The sequence below is a fragment of the Salminus brasiliensis genome, chromosome 16, assembly GCF_030463535.1.
Source record: "Salminus brasiliensis chromosome 16, fSalBra1.hap2, whole genome shotgun sequence".
NCBI classification, from domain to species: Eukaryota; Metazoa; Chordata; class Actinopteri; order Characiformes; family Bryconidae; genus Salminus; species Salminus brasiliensis.
Window position 1 is genome coordinate 6936845 of NC_132893.1, and position 18854 is coordinate 6955698.

Consider the following 18854-nt stretch of genomic DNA (forward strand, 5'->3'; position numbering starts at 1 on the left):
TCTGTCTCTGCCCACCTCCAAATTTCATTTAAATGATCAAGTAGTTGAGCGATTCAATCCAAATTCATCCTGGGAGTGTTTACACCTGATATAAACAGCCTACGAGAGAGATTTGCCCCGTCCCTGCCAGAGTCTACAGGTACTGGTGCCAGCCGTTCTGACAATACAGTCCCACTGATCCCCATAGTGCTGCTTGGCATTCAGGAGGGTGACACCATGCTGCCTATCACCAGAGTACCACATGGCCTTCCAAAGGGCACCACCATGCCGTGACCTGTTTTGTCAGCACCCCGAGTGAAAATGAGTGGATCAGAGCATATCATAGAGTGCATCAACAACGTTGCCTGGTGTCCTGGAGGATGCCAGCATGCCATTACCTGCCCCAAAGGTACTGCTGGCACCTTATGGCAGAAGAAGAGGTTAGGAGTACAGACTGCGACGCTATGTGATACGACTTTTTCTAGCATTTGCATTTGTTACACTGTCATTTTACCCTCACATGGATGTGTCCTCTTGAGGCCCTGCTTTATTTCCTTGAGAGTTGCACAGTCTGTCCCCCAGCCAGCACCACGAGGTGGATAATGAAAGTGAGGGTAATGAAAGTGTTGTTGACATTTATAACCGTCTCAGAGTTTGTTCATAACTACCTATTTAATCTAAGGGAGTGATCCTTGCTGTCTCTCCTAATGTTGTTAGATTTCACCTAGAGGCTTGAGAATAAATTCGGAGAAACGTCGGAGAAAAATGATGTTTACAGCATCATGCAGCTGATTTGGAGGCGGCTTCCGTTTATCTCAGCTCACCTTTTAATACCGTGATATCTCTTTCATTTTCAAAATTAAGCTAATTTTGCTATCATCCCACCCTGAGATATGGATGGGAGATGTCATAACACACCTACCCAGCCTCATTATTTCAGCTGGATAGTCTTGTTTCCTCGTGTCTGGAATTTAAATACAGGTTCACAGGGAGCTCCCGCTACTGGCTGGACTCTGGGTCCTCTGGAGGACCTCTTTCAGTTTGTATTCAAATGTTTTTCGCTTTAGCATGGCAAAAAAAAAAAAAAGGCTAGAAGATGGCTAGAAGAATCCCACCTCCCGCATCTGGGCTCATTACTAATACCCCATCTCCTGCACTGAGCCAGGATCTTGCACTAGATTGGAAAGTAGTTTGTGGACCCCTGGACTGGCTGGCTAGTAGGATCAATGCTCCTGTGCTGTAATTGGCTAGTAGTACCTTACCTCCTGTGCAATATTTGGCTGGTAATAGACCTCTGAAATACCTCTCATTCCATGACATAGTAGCCCATGTTCAGAACTCTGGGTCAACACAATTTGTTCTCTGTAAGAAGAACTCCTATGGTGTCCATTGCTAAACAAATGTTATAAGTATGTTATAAATGCGTATGGTACTTAAAGATGATGCATAAGGCATCCATTCTTGTTGGACATGATCACCGCTATCATGCCTGGTGCTAAACAATAACAATGGTCCGAACTAGGAGTACACCCAGCCCTCTAGCAAGAGCCCTAGTCAAAGCTCGCTAGCTCTAGTCAGTTTTCTGAGACAGGCTGCACATCACATACAGACTCTGATAGTTTTGGAGTACAGGTTGCTATGTGAACCAGGCCTCACGACTGTGGCTTTTCCCCGTACCAGTCAAAAACTTTCATAGAAAAAGCAGGGAAATTAAGCCGGTGCCATGCTATGCTAAATCCCCAGCTGACCGGCTCTAACAATTTTTTTTTTCCAACATTTGCTCCCTTAGAAAGCAAACTGGAGTGTCTAATAATTGGCAGGGGTCAACTCTATGGAAGCGAGCAGGTGCTAAGTGGGTTCTAGGCTAAAAGCTAACACTGGCTGACCAGCTACAATTGTTTCGGCTGTATGTAACTGCATGACAGCAATACTAGACAGCACAGTAATAAATGCTATCCAGAGTATATATATCCAATATATCCAGTGTATATATATATATATATATATATATATATATATATATATATATATACAAAGTCTATGTATAGCCTTATTAAATGTTCACAGGCCCATATAAATGCCCAAACAAAGCTATGCTATGCTACACTATGTGGCTCCTGTGATACACTATGTGGCTCTGGGTGACATAACCAGTGAATCACAGCAAAGCTCATCAAATATCAAATTACATAACCAGCGAATATCAAGTGATATCAAGTGACATAACCAGCGAATCACAGCGAAGCTCATCAAATATCAAATCTCCTTAAAGGGAGATTTTGAGACAAAATAACTGCATTTGAGCCTTTTTTACCCAAAAATACGAGAATAATACTTTAAAAACATCTGTAAATCCTGCCTAAATGCATTCCTTGGCATTTTTTGTGAAAAGTGTCCCATAAACATCAGGTTTGGAACATTTTTTACCTCTTGATCTTCTTAATGGTCATTCATTTTCCTCATAGAAAAAACCTGCTCAGACTCACCTTAATATAACTCCTTATATGGTCATGACATGACTACAGAATGACATGCCTTCAGAGGTCTATGTGCAGTAGTAGGATCTCAGCTCCTGCGCTGTGATTGGTTAGTAACCACGCCCCCCTCCATCAGATTGCTAATGATAATGAACTACTACCCAATCTCCGCGCGGGGGCGGGGCTTGTCGGAATACGGGTGGGAAAGGAGCGTCAGCCTGGCTGGTAGAGACTCGCGGAGAGAGGAGAGAGGGGAGAGGAGAGAGGAGGCAGGCTCCGGGCGCAGCATCCCGTCTCACAAACATGGATTTGCCGCTGAGAAATAACCGCGGAATGCTCCTAGGACTTTCCCTGCTGCTTTTCTGCCACGTCCGGGGGTCGTCCGGCAAAGGTGAGACCACGTCGCTGTCTCCTTGTCACTGTGTCCTGAGGGGGTTTGGAACAGACGTCAGCAAGTTGCTTTCTGAACTTTGCTGCCTGAATCAGCGGCGCTGTGTGGTTTTAATGGTTTGCTGCAGGAATTCACCAAATCCCATTCAAACCAGTCTGAAGCTTCACGCACAGTAACTGTGGGACTGTGGGGGGCTTTTTTTTTATTTTGTAAATTTTTTTATTATAAGCTCTTAAGTGAGGTTTGTTTTTCAGCGCATTCATTTTAATATACGCATTTAAATGGGCGCGTGGACGTTTAATTTGGCTACATTGTGGCTACTAGTCGCCTACGGGACTGTTGTTTTAACCGGCCTGTGCTGAGAAAAGCTACAGTAAATAAAGTAAAAGCTCACACAGTGTATTTCTTTACGTTTCACGAGCTGAGCAGAGAGAACCAGAAGAGCAGCGGGGCGGGGGAGGACCTGCTGCCCGCTCTGAGAGCTCACGGGCCGGCGTAGAGTTGGAGCGGAGCGCTGCTGCAGCTGCTGCTGATGCTGCTGCTGATGCTGCTGCTGATGCTGCTGCAGCTGCTGCTCTTTTCATTGGTCGGATTTTCTCTCACAGCCAAGTTCGCCGTTCCGGGGCTGGTGATGCTCAGCAGGGCTGCATTAACACTTACAGTGTTGGAGTCACTCCATACCGTGGTCATTTGCGCCCACAAGGACCAGGAGTGACCACAGTAGGTGTGTAGTAGTCGAGTTAATGCGGTAGGGACTGTGTGTGACACTGCTCACTTAGCCCGGAGTGGTCCACAGACCTCCCTGTTTGGGGAGGGCTGGAGGTGTTAAGTCAGCACTGTGTTGAGGCAGCTGTATGTTCTGATTCAGCCCTGAACAATAGGAGATTCAGCTATATAGACTAGGTGTTCATTCAGTCATGGTGTTCCTTCAACAATAAGTGTTAATAAGGGGACAGCCATGTCTGTGGGACTCAACACTATAGGCTTTAATTAAAGACCCTAGGTTGGAGCTCAGCACTGTCAGTGTTAAGTTAGGGGGTCATCCCATCCTTAACTCAACTCTGTAGGCATTCATTCAACACTGAAAGTGTTAAGGCAGGACTTTTAAGTGGACAGTCAACCCCAACACTATGCATTACTTAAACACTGGCTGCGTTCAGGCATTCTTAATGTGTTTGTGGTCATTTAACACTGTAGGTGTTAAGGCTGTATACGCTGAGTGGTTGTCGGCCAATTCTGTGGGGCTCTAGTCAAAGCTGTAGGCAGTAGTTAAACACTGCAGGTCTGAGTTGAACACTGGAAGTGTTCAGGCAGGGCTTAAGTAAGTGTTTAGTCAACAGTAGGTGTTAATACAGCGCTCGTATGCTGTATGTATGTAAGTGTACATTCAACCCTATGGGCCCCTATTCAACACTATATGCATGACTTAGTGTTCAGGAATGGCTGTAAGTGTTTACCCAGCTCTTAATGTGGGTGGTAATTGAACACTGTAGGTGTTAAGACGGTGTATATCGGAGTTCAACGCTGTGTGTTAAGGCAACGATGGGTGGTTGTTCAACACTGTATGTGTACGTCCAATTCTGTAGGGCTCTATATGGCAGTATAGGCATTAATTCAACACTGTAGGTCTGAGTTCAACACTGTGTTAAGGCATCGCTGTACATGTACGTCCAATTCTGTGGGGCTCTATACTCTGTCTGTGTTCAGGTAGGGCTGTAAATGTTAATCTAACATACACACACACTTAACCACATACACACACACTTAACTACACACACATGTTCATGTTCAGGGAATACTATGTGCAATATCCCACCCCCATGTGCAATTAAGAGTCTTTTACTGTAAATATTGTTTATTGCTTTTTTAATTCTTATCTATATTGTGTGTATATAGTGTAAATTATTTATTTATCTAAATTTTTGTAACTGAGTGTCCTGCTATCCCTTTCTGCTGTTACACTGTGAATTTCCCCACTGCGGGACTAATAAAGGACTATCTTATCTCATCTTAAATATGTCTATTGAACAATAGGTGTTACTTGTTAATGTAAGTGTTAAGGCATGGTATTCAACAGTTGGTGTTAATACAAGACCGTAGGACACTGTAGATGGTTATTTTAATACTGTAAGTGCAGCTTAACCCTAAAAGGACTTAATTCAACTCTGTTGATGTTAATGCAGAACTATTTACCCTATATTTTATATAGAACTGTATTGTATATTGTGTTGGTGTTAATTACGCCCTGTGTAATAAGTGTTGAGGCATGGCTTTAAGTGGTTTCTCATACTCATACTGTAGTTGTAGCCTCACCCTAATAGGACTAAATTCAGCACTGTTGATGTTAACGCAGGACTCTGTGCCGTGACGTACTGGTGTTAATTCAACCCTGTCGGTGTTAATGCAGCACTGGAGACTTGCCCTCTTATTGGTGGCATTTGGCTTCAGGTCAGTCCGCACCATATGCTCTGATTCTTGAGCACTTCCCCTGCTGTATCCTCAGAGCATGTTAAATGCCCTCTTCAGTCAGCGTTTAGGAGGTGCGTGCGGTGGTGATGAGGCTCCCAGCGCTTCGGTGCAGAGCGTCGTCAGCTTCTTCAGACGCAGCACTGTTTTGCCACTGGCATTGATTCTGAAAGTGAGAGAAGTGTGTCTGCCTGCAGTGTGCGTTTCTATTATTGACACGAGGCTAATAAGAAGCACTGTAAGCATCTTTCTAACGGCTCTGATTGCAGACTCCGTCCTAGTCTGCTGTTTGTTCATGCTTTTGGCTGCTGAAACGAAGAATAGACCTTACGCATGTCTGTACAGTGCTAAACACGAAGGTGCTACAAATGGTTCTTTGAGTGATGCTGTAAGAGAACCAGTTTCATTAAAGCAACATTATGAAGCATTTTTACATTAAAACAACAGCTTCAACATCATAGTGATGCTTTACTGACCATGATATGAAAAATATTGTCCCTGTCCTTGATGCGTCAGACTCGGCACGCCGCTAACTGCACTAGGTCACTTGGTGAAGCAGGCAGGATGCTTGTGAGAACTGTGTATTTTACCTCCTCAGCCCACATGTTTCTTTAACTTTCTCTGGCAGTTCAGAAATGCATGTGTAAACGTGTCCTTTGGGGGTGGGTCACAGCGTGAATTCCATTTCCTGACTGTAGGGGGAGCAAGACACCCATGAGCAAGACATGCCAATTTTTGCATAATGCTGCTTTAATAGTTATGTATTTATCATAGAGATGTGTGAGCGTGAAGAACCTTTAAATCGGTAAAGATCCTTTGGATCAAGTGAAGGTTCTTTAGACCTTTAAAAGATTGCATTATGTGAACCCCACTTGCAACATTTGTAGGTATAGGGCTAGAGCAAAAACGTTGAGGGTTGGGGTTCCTGAGGACAAGTTTGAGAACTGCTGCCTTAGACTCTTAAAAATAAATGTGCTTCAAATGGTTCTTTGAGCGATACCATGGAAGAACCACTTTTGGTTCCATGTTTGTAATAGAGATATGTGAGTGTGGAGAGCCTTTATATGGATAGATCAAGTAAAGGTTCTTTAGACCATGTAATACATGGTTCTTTATGGAACCAAACTGTTCCATTGGTATTGCCATTTGAAGCACCGTTATTTTTACAAGTGAACAGTACTTGTGTGTTCATGTGTTTAGGGAAGCAGTAATGAAATTCATCTGTGTTGTAATTGAAGCAGATGGCTCTGAACTTCAATGTGCCCCGAAGAACTAGCAGCGTGACGGATCCGATTCCATTCCCCCATCGTTAAAAAACCACTCTGGACGGAATGGCGAGCCTTCGAGATCTTCAGGAGTTCCTTCTTTCATTTTTTACGGCTGTTCAGAAGAGCCGCCCCGCACCCAGGCTGGAGATGCTCCTGAGGCCAGATAAGAAACAATACTTTGTATGGTTTCAGGTCAAGGCAGTTGAAATGAGCTGCTCAAGAGGACGAATGGCTCGCGGCACTTTAAATGAAAGTGACCTCGCCTGCTTTTTTTCCCCCTCCTTTTTCCGAGGAGCTGGGTTAAAGATGCTAAGATATTCTGGTGCTCGTTGCTGAGGGTGTCAGAAAGCAGGACACGGAATCAAAGCCTTGCTATATTTTTGCGGATCCTCCAGAGGAGGGCAGCCGAAGAGGCAAAGCTCACAGTAGCTGAGCCTAAGTTCACAGCTGGAGCCTAACGTTTTCTGTTTACTGCCTGAGCCAAGTGACCCATTTCCCCCCCCACCCCCCCCCATCCTTCACTGCCCAAAAGGGCCATTCACATGAGGCCCCCTCCACATTAAGGTGCGGTTTAAGATTATTTTAGAAACGGACCTACTACTGTGTGCTTGTGGGAGATAGCAAGTGCAACCTACTGGCCTGGGAACTTGTGCTGCTTTCAGACACGAGTTTTCTCTAACTTGATTTGGTCCTTAGACCAATCGTGAGGAGTTCCACATAGTTTATTAAGGTTCCAAATAGTCTTGGGCTTCAATCGCTCTCATTTAATTAAGTGCCAATATTATGCAAATGAACACCATTAAATTCCCTTTCACGTGTCTTTTTAATTGATTTACCTTTATGTAGCCATCCCCGGTTAAACAAACTGTTGTGTTACACTAAAAAAGGGTTCTTTGTCTTAATAGAATAGTGAAACATTTTTGGTGCTTGGATTGCTAGGATTGCTACAGTGCTTTCATTGTTATTGCGCCATTAGCATCGCTACCACCCCAGCTGCCAGCCTCGTCCAGCATCGCTACCGCAGAGTTAGGCACAAGCCGCAAGGTCCCGACCCCTTCACATCTAAAAATTAGTAAATATATGGTCTACATCTTGAGGCTCTGAGGGCAAGGCTTGAGTCTGTTACCAGGCAGGGTCACATGAGATGGTACATTGATGAAACATAATGGAGCTCATTTTAGGCCACAGTACCCTTTTCACAATAAAGAGCAGGTATTTAGGGCCCAAACCCCCAATTGTTAAAACACCATTGACGATTCTATGGAGCCGATGACGGTACGACAAAACTAGGCTTGCCTGTTTTTTCTTGTTTTAAATAGGAACCCAAAAGTGGTTCTTCGGTGGCCTCGCTCGATGAATTCTTCATATTTGACGAGCGCTTTTGAACAAAAATGAAGCGAAAATAAATCTGGGTTACTTATTTAAAGTACTTTACTATTACCACCAGTGTACGGGCTGCTGGCATTCTGTTCACTTCCCTTCTCAGCCATGAGGAAAATGGCACTGATGACTCAGTTCAGACCATTCAGATTACACAGAAAACTCCAGTGTCCCCGACTTCGTCGTCCAACTTCAAAGGGTGCTCCCGTAGTGCGTCCTTGGTGGGAAACTAGTTTTTTCCAGATAAAACCCAAGACCATTTGAAAGTGCTATTAGCTGCAGCCCATGTGGCTGTGTGGTAAGTAGTGTGGGTTTGATTTCAGCTGATGGCTACTGTCATTGTGTCCTTGAGTGAGACTCTTAACCTCATGTGGATAGGCACTCAGCCCCATATGGATATGTCCATGCAGTGTTTAATGTGAAGCAACATTGGGAATGGCATCAGCTGCAGCTCTGTGCAAAAGTCAGTGACCACTGGTTATTGGCTTAACGAGCAGTCTTGTCCAGCAGCAAGTATAAGTTCTTGAGGAGCAACATTACGCAGGAGTTTTACCTTCAAATAGCTGCTTCAGAATCTTGTTGATAGTATGCCGACTACGATGAGTAGAATGGCGTCTCTGTCATTGCTGTTAGGGCAGCCGTGGTCTGAGGGTTAGAGAAGCGGCCTTGTGAGCAGAATGTTGCCGGTTCGATCCCTGAACTGATAGGAAACCACCCAAGAGCCCATGGGCAAGGCACCTAACCCCCCAACGCCTCCCAGGGCACTGCATCCAGGGGTGCGAACTGTTCCCTAGTGTGTGTTTGCTCACTATTGTGTATGTATGTAGCCTGCATGTCGCCACGCTGCCACTGCAAGGCCCTTAAGCCTGGGCAGCAAAGGCTGCCCACTGTTCCGGGCATGTGTCCTCACTGCACCACTCTCATGTGTTCACTGCATGTGTTCACTGCAAGTTCCATCTGCGTCCAACACAAATGATGAATGTTGTTGTCTTTGATGCAGAAAAATGAAGAGCTTGACAGCCGTTTAACTTGAGGTGAAATAAATGAAGGGTGGCTTCTGACCTTTGCCATACATCTAAAGAGCAGACGTCTGGAAGAAAGTCAGGGATGTTACAGCGTAGAAGCAGGTGCATGGCTTCATGTAGGCCACACTGGGGATGACTAAAGTCCTCCAATTAAACAGCTACTCTGCTACAGAGGACCGTTTCATCTTCATCTGTTTACCTGCCTGCGCCCGAGCCAGCCCACATTCATGCAAATCAAGCGAGCTGCCTGACACCAATGTTTCTCCTTCACGTTAGCAACACTCGGCGCACTGCGGTGGATTCTTCGGAGAGAGAAGCGGGCAACGGGGTTGTCGGTTCCGAGCGGCGTCTCGCCTTTTCGCACTTTTCCTTTCTGCGGTAGCGAAATTTTAGGGAGTGCTTATCTGATCTGGGGAGGACTTACTTTCACTCCTCGCGTTATCGGCGCGTTCAGGGGTGTTTATCTCTGTCGAAAGCCGGTCTGGAGGCAGCCAAGTGCTCAATTTAATCACCAACTGTATGGCGGCTTATGGGCCCGACGCAGTATCTCGGGCGAGCATGTGTTATGATAAAAGTTAGTCGCCGGCAGAGTGGCGGAGCGAGAGGCTCTGGCCGTAATTGTGAAGTATGTTGGCACGGCCGGCTAAAAGCGAGCAGCAGAATCAATTACACTGCTGGAAAGGGGGCGGACAAGAGGAAAAGCCAAGAGAGGTCTCCGCTTTGGCCGGCTTTCAACTCCGTCCGCTGCCGTCCGCCCAAAGATGCCGTGGGAAGAGCGAGCTCCTCTAAAGGCGAGGTCTAATCTTCGATAAGCTCTTCTGTGTCCTCTTGTTCTCGTCGGGCCGTCCAATTTGCACCATTTCATTGTTAGCTGTGGGAGGCACGGATGAGGTTGACTCTTGGACTCTTAAAGAGCCCAGATGCTGTTTTTCTTGTTTATTTTTTTTGGTTCTTTGACTTTGTGTGGGTTTGTTGGTTTTTAAATGATACATATTCAGCTCTTTTACGAGACCAAACTCTCTTATAATTAAACAGGCTTTGCTTTATGGGCCTTTATTGTGCCTTTAACCCTTCTGTATACTCCCCTTGTCCTAAGAGTCAGAAATGACCCAAAGACAACTTTTATGGATCATGGGCATAACATGGTGTGGGTTGAACAGCTGAATATATGCAAATGCTTTGTAGTTTCTACTAATATGGGCTTTGTTTGGCATGAATCACTGGGACATGAATAATGCTGTTGGTTGAACAGGTCAATATATGCAAATACGTTGATGGCATCGCTCAAAGAACCATCAGAAGAGTCTTTATTTCTGAGATGTGAGTGTAGGGAACCCAGAGTGTTTTTTTATGGTGTTCCTATTCCTCCGAAAGATCCTTGTTTGCCTTGTTTGGAGGTGCGGTTACATTATGTGGAGGCTGTCTAAACCTTAAAAGTTCATAAAGTTCTTCACAACAGATTTACAAAGACAGCTCTGACATTCTTTTTACTAATAGCTTGTTTAGCTCAGTGGTTCTCAAATGGTCCCCAGGGAACCCAACTTGCAACACGTATAGATGTAGGGATAGAGCAAAGATGTGGACTGTCAGAGATATTCTGGAGACAGGCTTGAGAACTACTGCTGTACATTCTTGAAAAATGAAGGTGCTTCAGATGGATCATTCAGAGATGCCATAGAAGAGCCACTTTTGGTTCCATGTGGTCCCAAGAACCTTTTGTACCTTTTGTTTTGGTTCTGAGGTTCTGTAGACCTTTACAATGTTCTTCATACTAACATGATTTCTCTATTATAAGGTGGGTGGAAAAGGGGTTCTTCTATGGCATCTCTCAAAGAACCATCTCAAGCATCTTTTTTTTTGAGAGTGTAGGGAACCCAAAGCGATTCTTCTATTCCTCTGAAAGAACCTTTGGCACCATCATTTCTGAGAGTGTATGGAAATGAGAAGCGGAGCGCTCGGGCAGTCGGCGCCAGCCTCGTCCGAATTAATCGCTTTTCAATGAGCCGGTTGTTTGCGTGGAAGGGAACATAAACTCCCCCCGAATAAGATCAATTTGCAGCGAATGCTCTATGTGTTTCTCCGCAAAAGCACACTGTCCATTATGATTCATGAGAGCATGGCGTCTCAAAGCGCCTGAATGAAGGAACTGGGGGGGAAGCAGGGAATAAATCACCCTCATACATCTTCTTTACTGTCATTTATGAAAATATGTGATTGGAAAGTCAAACAGAGAATGAGAGTGTTATGGAGTCAAGGTTACAATGGTATCAGCGGGGAACTTTTCCTTTTTTCCCACCCCTCTCCCTTCTCCGTTCCCTCCCCGGCCATGAACCGCAAGCCGGCACTCATGAATCTAGATTTATTAATACGCAGTGCAGTATTTAAGCAGAAAATTGGCCGAAAATTACGCCCGCACCTGTCAGTGACTTATGCCTCCCTGTTTGCTCTCAAGGCTGAATTCCTCAAAAGACTTGAGCACCTAAAGCCGGACACATTCATCTTACACAGCTGTCAGCGCTGATCGGTGATACAGGGGAGAGAATTCATCATCCAAACTGATTCTGTCTCACGGTATATACTGCACCTGGGAAAATATTTCCTTAGCTGCCAATGCAAAAGCCAGATTGGGAGTGTGTTTACCTTCTTATTTGTCATGCATTTCTGTCCACACGGAACTTCTGAACACGTTCTTTCTCTTGCTGGCAGTTAGTAGAACTAGATAGGGCGTTGAGGGCATACACCTGCCTTGAACACTGGTGAGACTAACCACTGTCATATAGGCTAGAGTTAGAGTTTAAAGCCATGCACACATACAGTATACACTGGTCTACGGTAGAATACATATAAATGTTGGACACAAATGGACATTTTCTACAACTGAATGTACATTTTTCTGTTGGACTCAATAGATAAAATCAATATTGCATTATTGATTATTGTAATAACGGTTACTGTTGTCGACAATGTCAATGCTGAATCTTTCTTCATAAATATTCTCTTTCTGTGACTTTAGCTTCTTAGGTCTCTAAAACACAGACGCTTACCCCAACAGTTCAAATAACAAGTGATTTTACCGCTCCGTAACCACGCTCCATGAGGTCTGTCATTTCTGGCTCAAGTCCGATCGACTCCAGCTTTAAAAACATCTGGGGCTGCAGCAGAGTCTGACCCGGTTGCGAAATAGGATTTTTAAAAGTTTCCAAAGACCCCAGGGAGACCCTGAAATTAGCATGTTAAAAGGTGGTTTGTACACTGGGCAAAGTTCTGAAGGCAGACCTTCAGATGTGACACACAATAACCTGAAGGGAACACAGAGAGGCGTCACTACGCAGACTGACTAAATTGATTACATTTTTTAAATAAATAATTTTACATGCTCAGCCTTTTGGTAGGAAAGGTAATCGTTTAGAATAATTGAGTAATCGTCAAAATAATTGATAGATTAATCGACTAATCCACAAAACAGTTGATTGCTGTTGGTGGCAGGCCTCATGCAACCAATGGTAATAAGTATTACACTCCTATCATTTCTAAGGTGTTTATGTTATACATGACCGGGTACACTTGGTGAGTGTTAAAGCAACATTCTGTAGCATTTTTACCTTCAAATAGCAGCTTCAAGATCATGTTGATGCTACACTGACCTGTTATAATGAGCATAGCGCCTCCGAGCTAGTCATGCTGTCACTGCTGTTATTACTACTGTTACTAATGTAACTTTGGTGAGGCAGGCAGGACAGCACTCTGTATATCTCAGCTTGTCCATTCCACTTCCCCACTGCTGGGGGAGCCCAGGAGCAAGAGATGCCAATTTCGCATAAAGCTGCTTTAATTGTTAAGTGTCATATCATTCTCAATCATAAACGTCCCAATCCTGCCATCAGCAGCCAGACCCCGAGAGCTCACTATTGCCCTTGCTCTCTCTGTGTGGATAGTGTATGCTGTTAGCAAGTTAGCAACATTCTATGCTAAGCTCAAGCTGCATGGCGTCTGACTATGGCGAATGCAAATGACTCACTGCAGCTAGATCTTTCCTTTGGCATGTTGACCTTAAACTTTTAATATTTTGAGTCTATGCTTTAAAAAAAGTGCTACAAAAGATTCTTTGAGTGATGCCATAGAAGAAGAAAGAAGAAGAAGCGTTTTTGTCATCAAGAGAAGCCTTTTTGGGTATTTTATAGGTTCTTCACACTCATACATCTCAATGACAAACATGGTTCTTTATGGAAGCAAACATGGTTCCTCTGTGGCCTCAGAACCATTCAAAGAACCATTTCTAGCACCTTTATATGAAAGAGTCTAAGTGGACCGAACATAAATGGATGTCCTGTTGCTTGTTTACCAGAACAATCCATTTGTGTGTTGTATTATTAAAAATATGACCTATATGAGAGTGCTTAACACACTACAGGCTTTTCTAACTTCCTCAGGGGGGCGCTATCCAACACCACGTTGGGTGTGACAAACTTGTGAGGGGGCTGAACCTCGAATGTCACTCCTGTGGGCGAGTGGCTACAGCAAGCAAAGTACTAACCATGACTGAGGTGCTTACTAGGAATCAACCTCAAAACGAGAAGAAATTAGGCTGAGATACATAGAAGTAGAAAAAATAAGCCAGTGTCTCTTGCTTTGCATAAGAGCAATAATGTAGAACAGACCTATTTTTTTGAATGTGCTGGCAGTGGCCTTTTATTTTTCAGCATTTCATGTCTTTTGATTTAATTAGCTTTTGATGGTTGTGCCCCTCTCAGAGTTGGATAACTGTTTGTAGTATTGTGTTTATTTAGTTTGATGTGGTGTGCTTGATCACTTTCACACGCCTACAGTCCATATGCGACGCTAACAGAGCTGGAAAACTTTAGATTTTTTGTTCTATGATGAGTTTCTGTCCTTTTCTGAGGTTCAGATCTTTTGCAAACGGATTGGTTCATGTCTGTGTGTCTGTTTATTTATGAATAAGATTAGAATACTCAAAGTATATCTGAAGTAGGGCTGTGGGATATGGTAAAAATACTATATCACGATATTCAAAGACACTCATGATACACAATATATATCACAATACATGTAACCACAGACAAAACACATCTTAAAAAATACTCTCAGATACTCTCCTGTTTGTAATGAAATTTGTATCACCGTAACAAAATTCATCACGATACCATAAAATATCATCATCATATTATCATATTGCCCAGCCCTAATTTGAATTTGGGCAGGCCAATAAAAAGTGGTTGAGTCTAGGCCCAATCATACAGTCACCATTGTATCAATGAATCTATTCGGAACACCCTCTATGATATAAGGTGCACATGAACCTCAGGTTAATTGGTAAAGTTGAACCATTACAGTGTGGAATACAGATTTTGCTGCCGCTGTTACAGTTTACAGTAATAATTCTCTATGTTTCAATGCAGAGCTGCAGTCTGAGTGAATGAAAGCTAGAATTACTGTTTAACATCAAAACATCTGATCCATGACTTAAAAGCCATGATCCGATCCCGACTGTGAGTTCTGTGATTCGTTACGTACTGCATTATATTATTGGATTAACCAGACGAGTACAAATAACCTATGTAATACTGATTTTAGTACTATAGGTGATCAGTCAGACACTGTGAGCGCTAATGCTAGGCACTAAATAGAGAAATTTGGGTAATTTAGGTAAGTCCACTTACCTTGACTTACTACTACCAGACATGTCAGGGCTAAAATCATCCACAGAGATCCTAACTAGGCTAGGATGAGTAAGGACAGAACACAATAATCTAATAAATGCTAAACTCTATCCTTACAGTGCAAGCCTATGCCCGATGTGCTGACTTACAGTTACAGTGATTCATCAACCTGATAAAACCGTCACATTTACCTGACACAAGCATTCTTTTTACAGAATGAAAATGACTATTTTAGCTTACTTATCAATCCTACATACCCTATATGTCCAAAGGTATCCAGACACTCCTTCTAATTAGTCAGTTCAGCTACTTTAAAGAAATAGTTACGTGATTTATCGTGATTTATCGCTTACCCCAGGTGCAGTTAGGCCAAGGCATGTAATGGACTGTCACCAATCTACATACCCATGAATGCCTCAACCGTCTCGAAACACATCATTTCTTTTTGGACAGACAAACAGACGTGGTTTAGAACACATTTTGACTTTCTTAGGTCTAAAAAGAGTAAGAAACTGATTGCCGATTGTTGAAGGGTAGGCAACAATCAGCACCAGGGCCACTTTTACCTCGGCACAGTACGTGGTATCATTTCGTGCACTGCAGTCCAGTTTGGAAGTGGAATAGGACCACACTGTTAAAAGTAGAAGATTCTAGAGGAGATTTTTGGAGGTGTATCAGTTTACAACTGTGGAGGAACCTCTTAAGGCACTTTGAGGAACCTGAAAGGAACCTCTTCCTTTGAAAACTTGGAAGGTTTTCTTGAAGCTTTCACATTGCACCTTAAGCGGTCCCTCTACAGTTTTGTGAAGAACCTCCAAACGTTCTGCAAGGATCTTTTAACAGTGTACAAGGCAGAACATTATGTGGATGATGATGTAGTTCCAGCTGTATCCTAAATCTTATAATTAAATTGCTCACAATGAAACTCCTATGTTTCCAGCCTAGCATCGTCAGATACCAAACAAGTCTTGGCTGATCAACTGCATCTGGGGTGATTATTCATGTGTATTGAATGCACCAAAAAAAAAACACCTATTCCTTTAAAACGGCCGAAATTACTGCTTAGAATGGGTGCCTGGATACTTTTGAAAACATAGGGCCAGTTTAGGAGACCCAGATTAAGGTTCTTCACTGGTACTGCAGTTTATTGCAGTAGACCAGTCAGAAGATCATGCTTCCCACTTGTGAAGTTGGAATTACAAGCAGGTCATGATCAAGTACTTTGTTGTTGAAGCAACATGAAAAATGGGCACTAATGAAATGTGAGCAGTACACGTAGTCAGTTTGCTATGGATGGAGTTTTGTACCATGCAGTTAGGGCTGGGCGATATGGTAAAAATATTGTATCCTGATATTTAAACATATTTTCACAATTTCACAGACGTGATCGCAGACAAAATGCATCAGTAGTGATGGATTTTTAAAAACTACCATCCAAACACTCTCCCATATTTAGTACAGTGATTTTTAATGAAATGTGCTGTACTTTATTCAGTTAAACCAGACTAATTACACTGTTTGTAATGAAACATGCAGCTGATCAGCGTTATGTAAGGACTGATCATATCCTCAATATGCCTAAAAAATCATATTGTGTATCACAACAGGAAAATTTATCATGATATGATAAAATATTGTCATATTGGCAAGCTCTGCATCCAATACTGATTCCGATTCTTCTCTGCCATGTTAAAAGGTTGAAGATCACATGAACTTGAGACTCGGAAACTTATTAAGATTGTTCACATCTTCTAAGTCGGAAACTCCGATTGCATGTGAACGCAGCATTAATCTGTCTGGGAAACTATCAGCTTTAATGTATCTAGGACTGAAGCACAAAAATAACATTTAAAAACTACAGTACTGTGCAGGTGTTTTAGGCACCTGAACACATTATTTCACAGCATTTCTCTCAGCAATAAGAGATTGTACTGTAGAAACTCCAGATCACACTGGATCAGATGCAGGTAACCATAAATCCAGTAAAAAGGAACAAGAATTTCTCATTTTGAAGAAAATGGTGGAGATCTTGTGAGCTAGTCTTAAAAACAAACCTGGCTTGGTTCCAGGTTCCTCCTGGAGGCCTCCAGCCAGCACAGTGTGGATGTGTTCAATTCCATCAGCAGCAGCAGCAGCTTAACCTCATTAAGCTCTGATTTACCAAACCAGGTGTTGGAGGAGAACTCTAAATAATACTAGACTCCCATGAGGAGAACTTTGGAGATGTTTCAGTGAACACAGTTCTGGTGAAACCACGACTTTCTGCAGGAATGTTATTAATATTAATAAGGAATTAAATACCTACTGCCCAGATAAGCAGCTTTTTAGTATTAATATTTATATTTAGTGTTTTATAAGTTTTGCACAGTACTGTACACTAAAATCATCCATTTATTCTGTAAAAAGGCAAAAAGAAAAAAGTATGTTTGTTTTCCTCTTGGAAATGTAATATATTAAATATGCAAGTATTCACTTTTTTTTTTACTCCCACCCCCGGTTATATTATATAGTGGTATTGTTGGGCTGAGTAAGGAGGAACAGCTGCAGGCATGGTACCAAAAATCCACCAAAACTATTTGCTCAGATTAGTGTTAGAAGTTTCAGAGCTGCTAGTCTGACCCCGGGACACAGACATTACTGAACAGAATTACACACCACCACCCTGCCAAGGAACAGAAAGCCGCTGCAAAGTGTACCAAGAAGGCAGGGAATACAGCAGACAGTACAGACGCGAGGCGGTACAGGAAGTTAGGGTGGACTGTCTGACCATCCCACCTAGCGGCCACCCTTCAGCTGTCTGCCGCTGCAAAGCTGTGTGGCACTCGGGGCTTGTATTTCATTTCACTCTCCAGTGCTTTCCCTCGGGACGGGGCTGTGAGGAAGACGGGCCTTCTGCCAAACTGTGAAGAGACAATTTGTTAGATGTTCCTGTGTGTGTGGTAAAGCTCCCTGGATGGATGCATGTGGGTATTTTATTGTGATGAGGGGTCTGACCGCTATGGCAATTATTCCACCATGCACATTTTCAGTTTTTCTTTTTTTTTTTTTGAAGAACTGATAACTAAAAAGTTCTGATAACTGATAATAGCAGCTAAGAAGTTAGTTTCAATAGTTATGGTTAAACGGTGCTTTACTGGCTGTTATGATGTAAGTAATTTCAGTGGTACTTTTCCTCAACTCAAATAGCTAAACATCAACAACAATTAATAATTATTATTATTAATATTGTTAGAAAGTTTTCAATTTATGTTTCTGTGGTTATTTTGTCCATCAAAATCCATCTGTTTGGTCAAACCAGCTTTATGTAAGCTTAATAGCTTGATTTGTATATTTGCTCCTGTGCAAAAGCTAACCTATCTAACCCTACTCACAAGCACCTGGTTATCCTAAGAGCTAACCTACCTAACCATATTTACTAGCATCCAAAGCGTCCGCTTGACCAGACTGCTTCATAACTGAGACATTTTTTTGAGTAAGGATGTTCCAGAGCAGACGTGTGGACTTTTGGGTGGATGTTTAAAAGGCTCCCCCTACAGGCGTGCAGTGTAATTCATGTCTACACCCCTACTGTAAATACAAATCAAACTTGGAATTGGTAGAAACTTGGTCAAACTTGGGAATGATAGAAACGCCATTCTCCCTGTTCCAGTCAGTGGAGCATCGACCTCATTCCAAAGTTGACCACGGCTACCTAGGACTCCCAATAACACACAGTGGTACCACCTCTAGGAGGGTGAAGATTGAGCCACATGAAGCAAACCAACCACATCTTTTCGAACTGCCGATGACTCAACATCATAGGACCATTGAACACGATTGGAGGAGAACACTACCTGCCAGTTCTGTTGGGTAGGATGGCACCTCCCTCTTCCTCCATCACTCAGAGCGATGCTAGCCAGAGACCACAATTGGCCTCAGTCTCTCTGGGCGGGTAGGATGACCCTGCCTCTCCTTCATGACGTCTGAGTTTACAGAAGAAGCCTGCAGTGGCTTGCACCGTGCTAGCACGAATGTTTGTGGCATTGCTGGAAAACAGAAAGTAAAGAACATTGGATGGTGCTAAATTTTAAACATCCACCCAAACGTCGACATGTCTGCTCTGACCATTTTTTTTTACATACCCTTAAAAGTGGAAGTAGCAAAGTACAGTGGATACAGTTGTAATTTGCACATTATAAGATAGCAGAGAG

General features: G+C 43.1%; 1 protein-coding gene across 1 annotated transcript in view; it reads left to right on the forward strand.

Annotated features, from left to right (window-relative positions):
- Window positions 1–2704: 2704 nt before the first annotated feature.
- The window catches only part of cntnap3 (contactin associated protein family member 3), a 180410-nt gene continuing 164260 nt past the window's right edge, over window positions 2705–18854 (forward strand). Inside the window, exon 1 of the mRNA XM_072658063.1 lies at window positions 2705–2847. Coding sequence (XP_072514164.1) covers window positions 2760–2847 — 88 coding nt within the window. The 5' untranslated portion in view covers window positions 2705–2759. The remainder of the gene's footprint in view (window positions 2848–18854) is intronic.